Source organism: Simochromis diagramma, unplaced genomic scaffold (assembly GCF_900408965.1).
Source record: "Simochromis diagramma unplaced genomic scaffold, fSimDia1.1 OVJJ01000516.1, whole genome shotgun sequence".
In the NCBI taxonomy this organism is placed as follows: Eukaryota; Metazoa; Chordata; class Actinopteri; order Cichliformes; family Cichlidae; genus Simochromis; species Simochromis diagramma.
In genome coordinates this window covers 2277266-2294121 of record NW_024386938.1, presented here as the reverse complement: position 1 = coordinate 2294121, position 16856 = coordinate 2277266, and the positions used below count along the sequence as shown (strand labels likewise).

General features: G+C 40.4%; 1 protein-coding gene and 1 long non-coding RNA gene across 3 annotated transcripts in view; one reads left to right on the top strand and one right to left on the bottom strand.

Annotated features, from left to right (window-relative positions):
- Positions 1 to 16856, top strand: part of LOC120736867 (vesicle-fusing ATPase) — a 75027-nt gene that overhangs the window by 36971 nt on the left and 21200 nt on the right. For both annotated transcript variants that reach the window (XM_040037216.1, XM_040037215.1), the window contains 9 exons: positions 4841 to 4926; positions 8881 to 8980; positions 9068 to 9107; positions 10126 to 10292; positions 10399 to 10509; positions 15262 to 15337; positions 15593 to 15748; positions 16337 to 16536; positions 16620 to 16785. In XM_040037216.1, the coding sequence (XP_039893150.1) occupies positions 4841 to 4926; positions 8881 to 8980; positions 9068 to 9107; positions 10126 to 10292; positions 10399 to 10509; positions 15262 to 15337; positions 15593 to 15748; positions 16337 to 16536; positions 16620 to 16785 (1102 nt within the window). The remainder of the gene's footprint in view (positions 1 to 4840; positions 4927 to 8880; positions 8981 to 9067; positions 9108 to 10125; positions 10293 to 10398; positions 10510 to 15261; positions 15338 to 15592; positions 15749 to 16336; positions 16537 to 16619; positions 16786 to 16856) is intronic.
- LOC120736880 lies at positions 11773 to 13839 on the bottom strand. Its single transcript, XR_005696629.1, has 3 exons — positions 13795 to 13839; positions 12380 to 12437; positions 11773 to 11877 (listed from the first exon to the last, which is right to left on the bottom strand). It is a non-coding gene; the product is annotated as an uncharacterized LOC120736880 (long non-coding RNA).

Here is a 16856-nt window from a genome sequence, read left to right as displayed (position 1 = left end):
GAGATTAATGTCAGAAATCTGATTTTCCTCACAATTCTGACCCCCCAACACACACACACACACACACACACACTTTTTTTCTATTGGTCCTAATCTTCTTCTGTACAATTCAGAACTGGGGTGTAGCACTACTCTTATGTCCATCCACTGAGACCAAAGTCCTGGTGTACTCACAGACAGCTGTAGGCACTGTGGCCTCAGTCTTTGATTGGTCAAATCTCAAATTTCACATTTTCGCCATCATGTTTTAACATTTTTAAACCAGATGTATTAAGCAAATTATTAAGCTGACCTGTAACCAGTGTTGGTCAAGTTACTCAAAAATAGCAATTAGTTACTAATTACTGATTACGTCTCCAAGAAAGTTATACTTTACTGATTACTTATTTTCAAAATTAGTTACTTAATTATTTAGTTACTTTAAAAAACATGATATACAACCTGAATAGATTAAAAAACAATAGACCTTTCAGCCCAATTTTATTTTCTCTGCATCATATAAAATGTAATCAAATGAAAAAGTCTCTCTTTATGTTTTATTAGTTTTAACCTTTTAACTTTATGCACATTGCATCAAGCAAAAATGAAATTATATGCAGCTGTCTTTGACTTGAAGAAATTTGTTTAACATTTAAACCTATTTTGTGCATATTCCAGCATATAAAATAAAATAATGTTTTTGTGTTTACACTCCCTCTTTGAAATAGATGCAAGTAAAACATAAAATAAATAAATAAAAATAAATAAATAATAAAATAAATAAAATTATAGATTCAGCAGCTCTGAGTCCTGTCACTTTAAATCTATTTTCACCTGTTTAGCAGGAGTGGGGCTGGTGGAGGTTTGCCCGGTGCAGCAGGGGTCATCACAGCGGGGGTTTCTCTGTGAATTTCACCTTCCTGTGGCAGCGTGGAGCTTGCTCAGATTTGAAGTTTCATTTTTCGCTGTAGAAAGAAGTTTTCTTTCCACGCAGAGTGTAAAGCAGACGCTGATGTTTCTGTCACTTTTTACAGAATCCAACTCAAAGTAATGTTGATACATTCTTGATCTGCACACGTCTGTTGCTGCCACGGACATCGCACACTCGTACGTCATTGTCATGAGACACTCTCACAAACAAAATCACGGTTTAGTAATGCAGTGTGGTTACGAGAAAGTAATGTAATCAAATTACTTACTTGCTTTACTCATTACTTGAAAAAAGTAATTGGATCACAGTAAAGTGTTATTTGTAACGTGTTACTGCCCATATCTGCCTGTAACCAGAGGACAGTATTTATGCTCCTATGACAGTAAATTATAAATTCTACTTTTCCCTTTTTAGGAAAATGCTGTTAACCAATCATTCGACTGAAATCGTGGCCAGAGTTTAAGATGTTTGGCAGTACAGTGTACCCGTGTGCATAAATGTGATTTATTTGCCAGTGAAAGTCTTTGAAATTTTGAAATGCTAATATTGCTTATGTTCTTTGTGCCACTTGATTATATCACTTCTTACATTAAAGGAAAAGGGGAATAATGCAATAAAATGCTCTGTCTTAAACCAGCTCACGTCACGCTCGGTGTTTCATTTCTCTCCACTGGGTCCCTGCAGCTGCTCACATTACATTGCTAGCAGCATAGCACCCACCCACCTGAATTTTCTTTTTCAGATTTGTCAGCCTCCTTGTTAACTGCACTTGGCAAAAAGCAACCAAAATTGATCCAAGCGCCAAGAGGTGATGGATGACAAAGGTGTCTCCTTAAATCTTCTGCAGCTTAAAATGTATCAGGTCCACAAAATAAAAACAAAAAGCATGTGTTCACAGTGAGCGCAGATCTGTAGGGATTCACATAGCAGAAAAGTAGGGCTGGGTATCGTCACTGACTTCTAGAATCGATTCGATTCCGATTCACAAGGTCCTGAATCGATTCAATTCAATTCGATTCAATTCGATTTGAATCTGGGAAATTTTGCCTCAGACAGTCAGAAATATTATAATTCAGATCAGTACATTTACATATTTTTGTATCTATAATAAGGAAGCTGACACTTTCCAGACTTTATCAAAGGTGTGAGCATCACAGCAGAGGCCTTTGTGTCAAAGTAGCTGAAGATAAAACACAGAAAAACATGAAGGTGATTTTCCTGTTCTGGGATTTTATAAAAATATTCTGCAGTACATCAAAAACGAAAGAAAATCATTAATCAACTTATGAACATCACCTCTGAAGTTACAGCGGTTTTATTAGAGACACAGCGTTTTGCATTTTGTATAATTTTAAAAAGTTTACATTGTTCAGAAGCCTGTTGAACGGCAGAAATTAGGTTTTCTTTTCGGAAGTAAGTAAAAGGAAAAAAAAACAGCGGCCGACAGCCTGTAAACAACAGGTAGACTTGTGCGTAACAAGCAAGCGAATAATGCAGAAAAGAGATTCTTAGACGGGAAACTGTTCTTGAAGTATACAGAGAGAGAGCTGTGCATGAAGTGCTGGTTGGTCAATATTGTTAGGAGAGAGATCAAACTAACAGCTTTAGAATCAGCGCAAAAAGGGCGTAAACACAAAGCGCGGAGCCGCCGAAACATCAGAATCAGCGAGCTGTCGGCTTTCAGCCCCGACCGTGTCCGTGCCGTCGGGTGAGAAAGGCGACATCTCACTGATTCTGATCCGTCGGCGGCTCCGCGCTTTGTGTTTACGTCTTTGTGCAGAAGCCGTGTACCTGCTCTCATTTACTGTTTTAAATGTTTGGTGGTTGTCAAAATTTTGTGACGTTTCACCTGAGATTCTGGAATTTTGGGCAAAATACATTTATATAAAAAAATCGATTCAGGATTTAATGAAATGATATCACGTTATCCAAGCCAGAATCGATTTTAATCGATGAATCGACTATTAAAACCCACCCCTACAGAAAAGCAAAACTCATTTATCACCAGAGGCTCTCCATCGTCACTTAATGCAGTAACCATGGCTACCACTTCATGTGGTCATGCTGCAGCAATGTGCAATGGAATTTCTCTATCTGCCTACTTTTGTTCAGTGTGGCAGACGTGGTTGTTCTGCAAAGGATTTCAATTTGTGTTCAAATGAGAGTGTGTCAGTGTGTTCGCTGCTGTGTCAGTGGAAAAGTGGATGAACTGAAAGAAGGGATTCATACTCAGAAAATTCCTCTCTTGAGTTGGGAGGTTGGTTGAGATTTGACATGGACTGAATGTAAAGCAGCAGGACACCCTTAGACGATGATGAGACTGGCTGTCATGAATATTGTGAGGAAAAATGAGACAAAAAGAAAAGTGTGTGCTCATTTGTTGGTTACAAATCAAAATTTCTCATTCTTCCACATCCTCAAGGTGTTCTACAGAATATTGGGATTTCATAACTGTAGAGGCTCGAATTCACTGTTTGAGTGAGAACTAGTTTGAGATGATTGGAGCTTTGTGGGAAGGTGTGTTGTCCAGCTGGAAGCATCCATCAGAAAATGGGTATACTGAAGTCAGAAAGAAATCGACACGGTCAGCAACAACACTCAGGTAGGCTGTGACATTTAAATGATGTCTGTGGTGAAATGTGAGAAGTCAGATGCATTGCAACTTAAGACAACACCAGCTATCTCTTCCTACGAAGATGATCATTTGTTGAGGTGAATGCTCATGTATCTGTAGCTCTCCATTAATGCTACGTCTTCTCCCAGAATGGAAATGTGTTCACTTTGTCCTAAAAGTTATCACCATTTCCTTTGTCTCTGCCACATTTTGGAGGAGGTACCACCCCACTGCACAGTGTGGTCCAACAGTTCCCTATACTCTGTCTCCTCCTCACTCCCGTCAGCCAAGAAGATGAAAATGAAGCTGCAGTTCACACAGGCTCACAACTGGACAATAGAAAATGATCTGATGAGTCTCGATTTCTGCTGTTATGTTCAGATGGGGAATTCAGAAACGTAAACATGTGAATACAAGGATCCATCCATCCTGGTTTGCACCAACAGTTCAGGCTGTAATGATGTGGGGGCTTTGGGCCCCTTAGGACCAAATAAGCATCAGTTAAACACTACAGTCTACCCGAGTATTGTTGCTGACCATGTCCACCCCTTTATGAAAAGAGTGGACCCATCGTCTTCCAGCAGGATAATGTCCCACGTCAAAAAGCTCAAATCATCTGAGAATGTTGTTTTTGAACATGTCAATGAGTATACTGCACCGAAATCTCTGAGGGATGTTTGAATTTGTGCCATGAAGAATTAAGGTAGTTCTGAAGGCAAAGGGGGTGTCCGACCTGGTATTAGCACGGTGTCTCAGCAGCTGGATAGTGTAGTGGTAAGACTACACACCTTTTGGAGTGGTAATCGCATGTTCAATTCCCACCTGGTATCCAGTAAGGGTCCTGGCTAGATCCCCCATGCTAAAAAAACCAAGCACCGGAATGGCGCAGCTATGTCTTCAGCTTGGACACAAGCATTTCACTACATGTTGTACTCTGTATGATTGTGTACGTGACAAATAAAGTTTGTTTGTGTATCTAATAGTGGGTATCTCAGGTTGGACCACCTCGTTTCTAACAGGTGGAATGCATCTACTTGAGCTATCATGTCAGTAATGTTACAACTGAATAGAAATATATCATGGCAGTGTCCTATATTTCAAAAATTCAGTTTATAATACATTGTGTTTATTTTTCCTCCTTACATGACATTTCACAGGCTCAGTGCCCGCTAGGAGGAAATTCTTATAACAATCCCATGTTAAAAGAATATAAAAAAGTGTACTGGAATAAAATGTGTGTGGTCATTCCCAGTATCTCTCAAACAATTATGGTTCTTTGCGTCTCTGTCCTTCCTCTGCTGTCTTTCTCTCTGCAGACCATGCAAGCGGCACGATGCCCGACAGACGAGCTGTCGCTGACTAACTGTGCCGTGGTGAGTGAGAAGGATCTGCAGTCAGGACAGTGAGTACTTCCTATTACCTAATCACCGTCGCATTTATCAATCTGAGCACACACCCGGGCATCTCTCCAATCAGTTATCCAAATACCCACCTGACCGCCCACCTTATCACCCATTATTCATCCTGGAGATGACAGCAAGTGACTTGCAGCGGATGATTATCATTTCACTTTATTATGGAACAATGATAAGTAAAGCTGCAGGAATCTGATGAAAATCTGCACTCAGGTCAAACTGAAGATTCTGTTGTCTGCCATGGGCCAAGAGGTGGGTCACATCCTGTACAGGTCTTCACTTTAGGGCTATCCTGGAGCTTCTGAGGTTATCATAGGTGTGAATTCCAACCCTGTGATGACTCAGAACTCAGAAGGTTAAAATCTACACATCTAATACACGATTCATTGTGTTGCTTTTAGAAAGGGTAAAATCTGATGTGATCCTCAATCCATCCATCCATCCATCCATTCGCTTCCCCCTATCCTTTTTCAGGGTCGCTGGGGGCCGGAGCCTATCCCAGTTGTCTTAGGACGAGAAGCAGGCTACACCCTGGACAGGTCGCCAGTCTGTCACAGGGCTTCATAAGTAAAACAATGAAGAATCTGTAGTACACGAAAGACTCTTCCCATTTGTTGGTTGTGTCTGGTGAACCAATAAGGCTGCTCTATCAAGAGATACCTAAAAGTGTGAGAACATGGAAGGTAAAGGCCAGGGCGCTGGAGCTGGTGATGCTCCCTGATTTATGGTCCAACTTCTTCTCTGTCAATGATTGTTGACCACGTGATGAAACTAGGGGAGGTTTTCTTTGTATTTTGGGGTCTGTAATTATTGCCAGTGAAATCCACAACAGTGGGAATGTCGAGTGTCAAACACAGCAGATACAGCTGCATTGTTTCGTGCGTAATTTTGTCTCTCATTGTCACACTCACCTCAGTCTTGTTGGGTGGCATTGTGGCATTCTTCACAGTCCTCTCCCAAGGATCTCTTTATATTCATTTTTTGTGTGTGTTTGCATCATTTTGCACTTGACACACAGTTTTGTAACAGTGGGGAATCTAATTAGTTTTTGCACTTCTTGATAAGCATTTCGACCCTTCGCCTGTCATGTGATTCTTGCTGCATTTGGCATTTTAAAGTGAGAGACAGCAGATCAGTTCAGCAGATGCAATAAATTAAAAAAAAAGAAAATTAAAGAAAAAAAAAAATCACAAACCACATACAGATACCAGTGAATCATACTATGCTTTTTGACATATATAGTGGGATGCAAAAGTTTGGGCAGCCTTGTTCATAGTCATTATTTTCCTGTATAAATCGTTGGTTGTTACAATAAAAATGTCAGTTAAATATGGTAAATGGCCTGTTTTTATATAGCGCTTTACTAGTGCCTAAGGACCCCAAAGCGCTTTACATATCCAGTCATCCACAGACTGGTGATGGCAGCTACATTGTAGCCACAGCCACCCTGGGGCGCACTGACAGGCTGTCGGACACTGGCGCCACCGGGCCCTCTGACCACCACCAGTAGGCAACGGGTGAAGTGTCTTGCCCAAGGACACAACGACCGAGACTGTCCAAGCCGGGGCTCAAACCGGCAACCTTCCGACTACAAGGCGAACTCCCAACTCTTGAGCCACGATCGCCCCTAATATAAAATATATCATATAGGAGACACACACAGTGATATTTAAGAAGTGAAATGAAGTTAATTGGATTTACAGAAAGTGTGCAATAATTGTTTAAACAAAATCGGGCAGGTGCATAAATTTGGGCACCACAAAAAAAGAAATGAAATCAATATTTAGTAGATCCGCCTTTTGCAGAAATTACAGCCTCTAAACGCTTCCTGTAAGTTCCAATGAGAGTCTGGATTGTGGTTGAAGGTATTTTGGACCATTCCTCTTTACAAAACATCTCTAGTTCATTCAGGTTTGATGGCTTCCGAGCATGGACAGCTCTCTTTAACTCACACCACAGATTTTCAATAATATTCAGGTCTGGTCTGAGATGGCCATTCCAGAACGTTGTACTTGTTCCTCTGTATGAAAGCCTTAGTGGATTTTCAGCAGTGTTTCGGGTCGTTGTCTTGTTGAAAGATCCAGCCCCGGCGCAGCTTCAGCTTTGTCACTGATTCCTGGACATTGGTCTCCAGAATCTGCTGATACTGAGTGGAATCCATGTGTCCCTCAACTTTGACAAGATTCCCAGTCCCTGCACTGGCCACACAGCCCCACAGCATGATGGAACCAGCACCATATTTTACTGTAGGTAGCAGGTGTTTTTCTTTTTCCTCCATGCATAACACCCCTTGTTATGCCCAAATAACTTTTCATTTCATCAGCCCACAGCACCTTATTCCAGAATGAAGCTGGTTTGTCCAAATGTGCTTTAGCAAACCTCAAGCAGCCCTGTTTATGCTGTGGGCGGAGAAAAGGCTTCCTCTGCATCACTCTCACATGCAGCATCTCCTTGTGTAAAGTGCGCCGAATGGTTGAACGATGCACAGCGACTCCATCTGCTGCAAGATGATGTTGCAGGTCTTTGGTGCTGGTCTGTGGGTTGATTCTGACTGTTCTCACCATTCGTCGCTTCTGTCTATCCGAGATTTTTCTTGGTCTGCCACTTCCAGCCTTAACTTGAACTGAGCCTGTGGTCTTCCATTTTCTCAATATGTTCCTAACTGTGGAAACAGACGGCTTTCTATATCCTTCCCCTAAACCATGATGGTGAACAATCTTTGTCTTCAGGTCATTTGAGAGTTGTTTTGAGACCCCCATGTTGCTACTCTTCAGAGAAAATTAAAAGAGGAGGGAAACTTACAACTGACTCTGTTCACCTGTATATGTGGGTCAGGGGTCACTGAGGTTACCAAGCCAATTTGAGTTCCAATAATCAGTCCTAAAGGTTTTGGAATCAATAAAATGACAACAGTGCCCAAATTTATGCACCTGCCTGATTTTGTTTAAACAATTATTGCGCACACTTTCTGTAAATCCAATGAACTTCATTTCACTTCTCAAATATCACTGTGTGTGTCTCCTATATGATATATTTAACTGACATTTTTTTTATTGTAACAACCAACGATTTATACAGGAAAATAATGACTATTAACAAGGTTGCCCAAACTTTTGCATCCCACTGTACAATAATTGCATATTTCAGCATCTGCAACCTTTATTTATTTACAATACACGAGAGAAAAGCACTTGGCTGGTTTAGACTGAGAGGGCAGATTGCTCTTAGCGATAGACGGAGTAAAGGGATGCAATGTGTCAGCCAATAGTCATCGTAATAGAGGCTTGCTTGTATAAGTGAGCACCAGGGGCACAGGAGAGGGTTGACTGAAGGTGAGCAGGCTGAGGTTTGAAGGAGTGCGGTGGAGAGTGGGCAGACAGGTATGATCCAAAGGATTCCAAGGTAAGTAGATATCCTGCAGTGGCTCAGTTTTTCCAGAGGGCAGGTGAAGAAAGAATTCACTTGAAGGTGAGAAGTCCAAGAACCATTAAGAAGATCAACTGGGAATAAAAAGGATTAAGTCACACTGAGGTTGGCCAAGTTATCCCTGTAATGGAGACAATGATCTTGTAGAGAACTGCTGCAACAGCCACTACTTAAATATCCGGTAGGGATAAAGGAGAATGACAAACAGGAGTGCGAGAGCAAGCACTGGAAATACAGCTCTGCCCACAGTTCTACCTGCTGCAAGAGAAAAAGAAGCTCCAACCGGCCCACAGTCCTAACAGCACTGTTTAATGTCTGACTGTTAACAAGTTCATGTGAGGTGGCAGAGCTGGGATCCTCCAGGCTTGGAGGCCATGGGCTCCATTCTTTTGCTATCTCAGAGTTGCTATCTCAAAAAATCTAAATAACCTTAAAGACACCTCCAGCTTCAACTTGAGCAATAACTATAAACATGTAATGTAAGATAAAAATTGTAATCCAATCTCTCTCCACAGACATGTGAGTGTGAAGACCACACCCAACCACAAGTATGTGTTTACAGTCAAGACCCACCACACTGTGGCTGCAGGAAGCATCGCCTTCAGCCTGCCACAGGTACACACATGCAAAAACTCACAGACTTGTTAAGTACGTGTTAGCCACATGCTCAGGCTTTTCTTCTTTGTTTTTTCTCTCCTGTAGAGGAAATGGGCTGGTCTCTCCATAGGTCAGGAGGTGGAAGGTATGAAATGCGCTTCTCTGATTGCTGATTTTGATGTTTAAGAATACCAACTCAAAACCTCTGTAGTTACTGTTGTCAAGCTTTCAGCTGCTGCATATAGATGCACTCGTAAATTAAGACAGTTTACTTTCTGTGATAAATACTGACTTTTCAAGACAAACAGGCAGCGAGTCATTAATGTAAAACTCCATTTTATTCAAATATAATATGTTAGGCACGAAGATTACATATTGCATTTTCAAATGAACTAAGTTGGTTTTGCAGACTTTTCTCGGGTAATGTAAGTAATCTCAGGCACACAATAAAGTGCAGGACAGGGTGGTGTCTGCACTGCAGTTCCTTAAGCTGTATTTTATGCTGAAATTAGAAGCATGTGATGTTAAACATCCTTTTTTTAAAAGCTCCTTGAGCTCCCAGAGCTAATAATGTTAGCATAATAGCAGTTGTGCTATTAGATTGTTACAGATATTCTTGCATTTATTATTATTATTATGTAGTTCTAGAAATCACTGAGGCAGTTATATAGTAGCATTGGCCTGTTAGCTTGTTAAAGATAAACAGTTAAGAACTGTGACACATGTTGAAAAAATAAATGAAAAACTTTCATTAACTTCTTGTGCTTTTTTCCCATATTTGAGAATTATAAGACAAATACATTTTTAAATCTTTGCTTTAATTTCTTGTGCAGGCCACTTTGGCTTTAATGCCTAAGCATGTAGCTTAATTGCTACAGTTAAAATTGGACAGTTTACCTTTAGGATGGGGCTTTGCAAACTATTAATAATGTCAAATACTGCAAATTGTTCCTATTTAAAAAATCTATTAGAATCTCTTCTGTAATGGTTTATTATTAGTTGTTCATTTATATCCTCATGTGTTACATACATCTGATGTGTTACCAGTGACAGCTTTTACTTTTAGATTCATTGTTTTTTAAGGTTTATTATAAAAATCCAAAGCAGATTTTGACTCATTAACCTAAATATGATAGTAATTGTAGCCTTGTTTGTCCAATCAGTGGCCAACTACAATTTTGACAAGTCCAAGCAGTGCATTGGCGCCATGACAATCGAAATCGACTTCCTGCAGAAGAAGAGTACTGACTCCTCTCCCTACGACTCAGACAAGATGGCCGCCGAGTTCATCCAGCAGTTCAACAACCAGGCCTTCTCTGTCACCCAGCAGGTTTTTATTTCCATGCCTCAAAGTGTCAGACTCACACACATATCGATATTCAGAGGCATAACATTTGACTTTTGATGTACCATCATCCTGCTTTTCTGTCTTTCAGCTAGTGTTTAGTTTCTGTGACAAGCTGTTTGGCTTGGTGGTAAAGGATATTGAGGCCATGGATGCCAGCATCCTCAAAGGAGAACCAGCGTCTGGAAAGAAACAGCAAAAGGTACTGAGTCACAATAACAAGATCAGCCAAATTATCCCAGGGAAAGTAAAGTAAATCAGGGTTTTGCTGTAGAGGCTCTGAGTTATACAGCTTGGAAATCGCTTATTGGTAAAAACAGGAACTGAGCAGTAACAGCCTGGTTGTTACTGGAAGTGCCTGCAGTTAGGGCTCGTTTAGTGGGGACGGGAGTCTGGATGTGAGTCAGTCCTGGCACCTGCGGGACTTTGTTGTTTGTGCTGGACTAACGCATTACGCTTTCATAATTAAACTCCAGGGAGGAAGCTTGAAATTGATTTGCATTTGAGAAATGAAGCCCTACTCATAATATTACCTCCTCCTCCACAAAGGAGGTTATGTTTTTGGAATGATGATTTTTTTTACGTACTTTTATCTTAATACAGTGTGCACAAATATAGTTAGACAAATAGAATAGACAAATTGAATTGTGCAGAGACTGAAAGCATGAAGAAGTGCAAAGTTTGTTGTTTTAATCAAAAATCTGTGTTGTTTGCAAATTATGCAAAAAAAAATCCCTTTTAACTTTATTTCCAAGAAAGATGTGGGACTTCATCTCGTCAAGCTGTAGTCAAACCCCGCAGTGACAGCGCTGCGAGAATTTATGGATAAGGTGTCTAAATGAATTGTTGAGTTTCCTTTGTAAACACATTAGAGAGAATGTTACACCTCAAAGCTGTATTTCACATATCAAGAGTGTTGATTCACTGTGTTCACTGAGGCCATCACAATCTTCCTGGTCTTGTATTACTACTGCAAAACAAGTCAAAGGTTGAATAACTGTCACAAGCTGCCAGGCTTACACCAAAACGTTCTGAAAAAGCTGTTCTAAAAGCTAAGAAGTAACAACTTGAGCTGGAAACTGTAACAGCAGGACTGGCTATTTAGGGATATAAAGATTTGCATGATATTCCAAACCCTCCATGAAATGAAAGAGGATCTCACTGAGAGAAAACAAAGCGCTAAACAAAGCTTTAAAATTAAAGTGTTTCTGCAGAACAGCAGTTATTGAATTAAATGTAGTGCATTTAAATTCTTTTACTTTTTTTTCTAGACTTTTTGGTTTGAAAATGTCTTAAACTACAAGTCACATTCACTTGTTCACACTCGTGACACACTGGGGCAATATTGGGTCGACTTTCTTCCCCAATAACACTCTGACCCACTGCACCTATTGCCCCACAGCTGCACCTACTGCCCCAAGATAGTGACTAAAGTATATTGCAAAGCCATACAACTCACCCAGATTCTTCTCAGATTCTTGTGGCGATCACAACTGTGTGTTAGAAAAGTAGAAGATGCTGCAGCTCTGGTGTCATATCCTCTCCTGTTTATAGTGTGCAGACCTTTTCCCTGCAATGTGCACAAGACAGTGTGGATTGAATAAATAGAAAAGCATTAAATCATTTTTAACTGGGCATCTTCCTAAATAAGTAGTGGATGAAGGGGAGGAACTGAAACTTGCACACAATTAACACTGTGTGGTAACAATGATTTCAAGTTAAACACCTTGCTCAGTAAAAGCAGAACCATTAACCTTTCAGTAGAGACGATAATAAAGAAGAACAAGTATCTGGACTTTAATGGGGATGCCAGACCTGTTGAAAGATCTCCAGCCATACAATGATATACTGAAAAAAAAACCTGTTTCAATTTAAATTCAATTTAAGAGACAAAACTCTCGCCAGGAGAGTTCACTTTTGATGTGAGCTCCATTTATTATTCATTGTCATCCACATTAAAGCTAATCCCACAAAAACTAACTTGAATGAGGCTTGGATGGGACGCAAAGATCCTTGAAGAGTTAAGCAATTAATAAACTCAAACCTGTGATTATTCCCAAATTGGAACTTACCGCTGCCATAGTAGCTCTGCTCATAGACCAGGTGACTGAGGAGGAAAATGAGCTTCCACTGTTGTTATTTGGAAATGCAAAAAAAAAAGAAAAAAAATGAGACATGGTCATTCCCGACCTTTGTCACCAACAGGGTTTTTGTAATGGGATCTTTTTTGATGTCATAAGACTCTGAGTGAATATACATGACGTTTATATAATACAGTTCAATCCAGTTTTATTTATATATTACCAAATCATAACAGCAGTTATGTCAAGGTGGGTTTTTTACCACAAGGTAAAGACCCTACAGTAATACAGAAGCAACCCTAACAATCAGACGACCCCCTTTGAGCAAGCACTTGGTTAAAGTGGAAAGGAAAATCTCCATTTTAACTGGAAGAAACCTTCAGCAGAACCAGGGTCAAAGAGCAGCAGCCATCTGTCATGACTGGTTGGGAATAAAGGGAGGGAGGCAAAGTAAAACATGCATGAATCCAGCTGATTCTATATCACTTCTCCATGTGTTTGAGATAAAGTGTAGCTACAGGTGCTGGAGAGTCAAAGCTAAAGATTTGACTCTGACAGGAAACAATTAGATATGAAGATATATTGTAATAAATGTTACCACAATGACTCTGAAAGAATGCACCAGTGCAAGCAAGAAGTTGCTGATGACACAAGAGAGCTGCTGTGTGGCTTCTACCTTTAGCACATTTACTACATGTGTTTTTGGAAAGTACATCTTTTAAAAACAAAAGCAATTCTAGAACAAAGTTGTTTTGATAGTGCCCGAAGGTAAAACTATATATACTATATGTAATCACTGGGGCAGGTTTGTGGGAACCTGTAACACAACCACAGAATTGCTAGCAAGTTCAAAAATGAAACTAATAAAGTTCCCTATGATCTGAACTGTTAACGCTGTACTATGTTACTGATAGGCTATGGTCGCTAAGCTAAGCCTGTTAGCTAACGCTTGCGCTGGTACACAAAGCAGGTACATGAATTTACCTTATGGTTAGACCAGGGGTCTGCAACCTTTAACACCCAAAGAGCCATTTGGACCCGGTGTCCACGCAAAAGAAAACACTGAGAGCCGCAAATACTTTCTGACATCTAAAATGAAGATAACACTGTATATTGTTTTTTACTTTTATGCTTTGTGTGAACAACTAAGGTGTGTTGCTTATGAAATCCATGAAGTGCTACAGAGAAAATTTTATTTATGCAATTAACACATTTTGAACTCTTAAAGAAATATAACAAAAGGAAAGATGCTGAACTAAAATGATCCAGCAAACAAAAACTGTTATATCACCTTTGTGCTTTTGGAGCCTTGACCTGACTTTTAAAAACTAACTGGAAAAAAGCACTATGCTGCTAAAAAATGAAAAATAGATATTTGCAAAATTCTGCCTAAATATGTATTTTACCTGGTTAATCTGTGTGGCGGGGCATGGTCTGCAGCGCCGCTGCAGGGGAGTGGGACGCACCTGAGTGGCACCCGCAATCACGCCTCGCCGCCTGAAAGTCTGTGCTCTCTCTGCTGTTGTGTTGGTGTGTGTCGGGCTGTGAGCTGCAAAGCTACAGCCGGCTGTATGCGTACAGCAACCGTGTGTGAAAAGTGGTCAATATAGAGATGCTGAAAAGCATGTTCATGCAAACATCGTTGGGTCTGCCGTGATATGTTTACAATGGGACTTCTGCTCCTGAACCTCTGGAGCTGCTGACATAATGTGGATCCAAAGATCCATAATTGGCCTACCTGGGGTTGAAAGTCTCGATAAATGCACGGCGTTTCGGCGGGTACACCGGCTTCCGCGAGTGTGACGCTTATTTTGAGCGATGAAAAAATAATAGAATATAATTTTATTTTTATATTTCAAAATCACAATAATCTTCCAATTTAGAACTACAAGTTAAAAAGAACTAACATAAATAAAATACACTTGCCGACCCCTGGGTTAGACCTTTATCAAGCATGTAACTCAACATAACAAAGAATAAGGACTTTTTTTCTTTGACTTTGGCTTCCTGTTTGGATTCATGTGAAGCGTAATCCACTTATTGTTTGTATGATCTCTTTTATGTGCTGTAATTGCTGTATTTATCTGTCTGTATTTGTGCTTTTACGCTCTTATGTTGTCTCCACCGGATATCACAGAATGCTGACATTCAGGAGATCTCTCCCAGCTAATGTTTTAATGGGAGGAGAGGCAGGGATGTATTATCAGAAAATGTAAAAGATAAATGGAAGAAGAGTGATCTCTGGGTAATGGATGGCAATTTGTGTCAATAATCACCACAGATTTGAGAAGTAAATAAATACAACACATCAAGATTTTATCCTGGCAGATGTCCTAATACCAATCGAAATATAGCTTTTTAAACTTGTGAGGTCTGCATTGGCATCAGTAACAGCCCCAGCCCTAACGTCCAACTGTAACCCTAAAACTCAGGAGTTTTTAAAAAGAGTTTAAATAATATGTTCTGATAGCATCACTGATGACTACTTAGACCTCAGACAGTTAAGCCACATGCTTTATAGGCAAAATTATTTAAAAACAGTGGACATTAACCCAAGCCCAAGCCCAACTCTAGAGGAGTCAACAATGACCTGTTGGATTTAAATGTTAAGCTAATAGGTAGAGTTGGGGTTACATTCACATTTATATCTTTCTCAGTTCTCACCTACGTGGCATACCCCAGTGAAAAACATTTTATAGAAGAACTAAATGGCTAAAATTTAGTGGCAGCAGTTGATTTGAAAAGCAACATCTTCTAGTTTGTGAAACCATGATTTTATAGCATGTGACTAAAATACAAGTGAATCCTTATGCTACCTATAATGTGCCAATTTTCACATAAGAAGTATTGACCCTAACTCTGATCTCTGACAGATCGACGTCGGTCTGATGGTGGGCAACAGCCAGGTGATTTTTGAGAAGGCTGAGAATTCATCCCTCACACTAGTCGGTACGTTCTGTCTTGTAGTCTGCTCATAGCAAGCATGAACAAAAAAAAAGCTTTGCAAACACAGGCAAATTCAAGCTGTACTAACAATTCATGTCGGTATAAATACAAGTGCTCCACAAGATGGCAGCAAGAACACATTCTCAGAAAAAAGCATTTTCTATGCAGCACCTCTGCCCACAAGAAAAGCTTCAATGCTTTTTTTCCTCACTGACTTTTCCTTATATCTGAGAATTGTTCCCCTTTATGTTTTAACAGGCAAGGCAAAGACCAAGGAGGCACGACAGACAATCATCAACCCAGACTGGAACTTTGAAAAGATGGGAATTGGTGGTCTGGACAAGGAATTCTCAGACATTTTCCGCAGAGCCTTTGCCTCCCGAGTCTTTCCCCCTGACATTGTGGAGCAGATGGGTGAGGAACCATTCTCTCATTTGTACTAAGCTAGAGTGATTGTCTTTCTTGGAGTATTTCTTGCATCTTAACCTCTGTTCCCCATTCCTTAATGGGCTGATGGTGAGAAAATGTATCTGTTTCTATTGTTTTTGCAAGACCTAAAAAATGCAACATAAGCAGCTTGTGACTTGTTATGGATCAAACATTGCTGGGAAAACCTCAGCATGTTGTATGTACTGTGTGTATTCCCCATGCTAATAAAAATAATATATACTGCAATAACAGAGTGAAAGAACAAAGCCACAGCACCTGTACCATACCCTTTATTTTATTCATGATACACACAGAAAATAAGCATTTATATTGATTTTACAGCCCATTTTATGAATCTAGTCTCCTCCCTGTGGCACTGAACACATTGGACAACTTCATAGCATGTCTGGCATCATCTGACATCTTCAGTGTCATTCCCCTTGTCTTTCCTGCCCCATCTCTTTCTTTTATTTTACGTCTGCCTCTTCTTCTTTCTGATTCTTCTTCTTTCCTTCTTCCTCTCTGCCTCTGTCCCTTTAACATTCATCATGCCGTCAACTTTCCTTCTTCCAGGCTGCAAGCACGTGAAGGGCATCTTGCTGTTTGGACCACCAGGATGTGGCAAAACGCTGATGGCCAGGCAGATTGGCAAAATGCTCAACGCCCGCGAGCCGAAGGTCGTCAACGGCCCAGAGATCCTGAACAAGTACGTGGGAGAGTCTGAGGCTAACATCCGCAAACTGTTCGCCGAGGCTGAGGAGGAACAGAAGAGGGTAAGTAAAACTTGGTGTTTTTTTCTGTACTTGTATTAAGCTAAAAATAAATACACAACTTACAAAGTTATTCGGACTTTCAGCTGGGCGCTAACAGTGGCCTTCACATCATTATCTTTGACGAGCTGGACGCCATCTGCAAGCAGAGAGGAACGGGCGCCAGCAGCACAGGCGTGCACGACACTGTTGTCAACCAGCTTCTGTCCAAGATTGACGGCGTGGAGCAGCTTAACAACATCTTGGTCATTGGTAAGTAGCATCAGAGGAAATGACTGAACCCATTGTTAGCTTTAAAATATATGTAATGGTTGGAGAGCAGG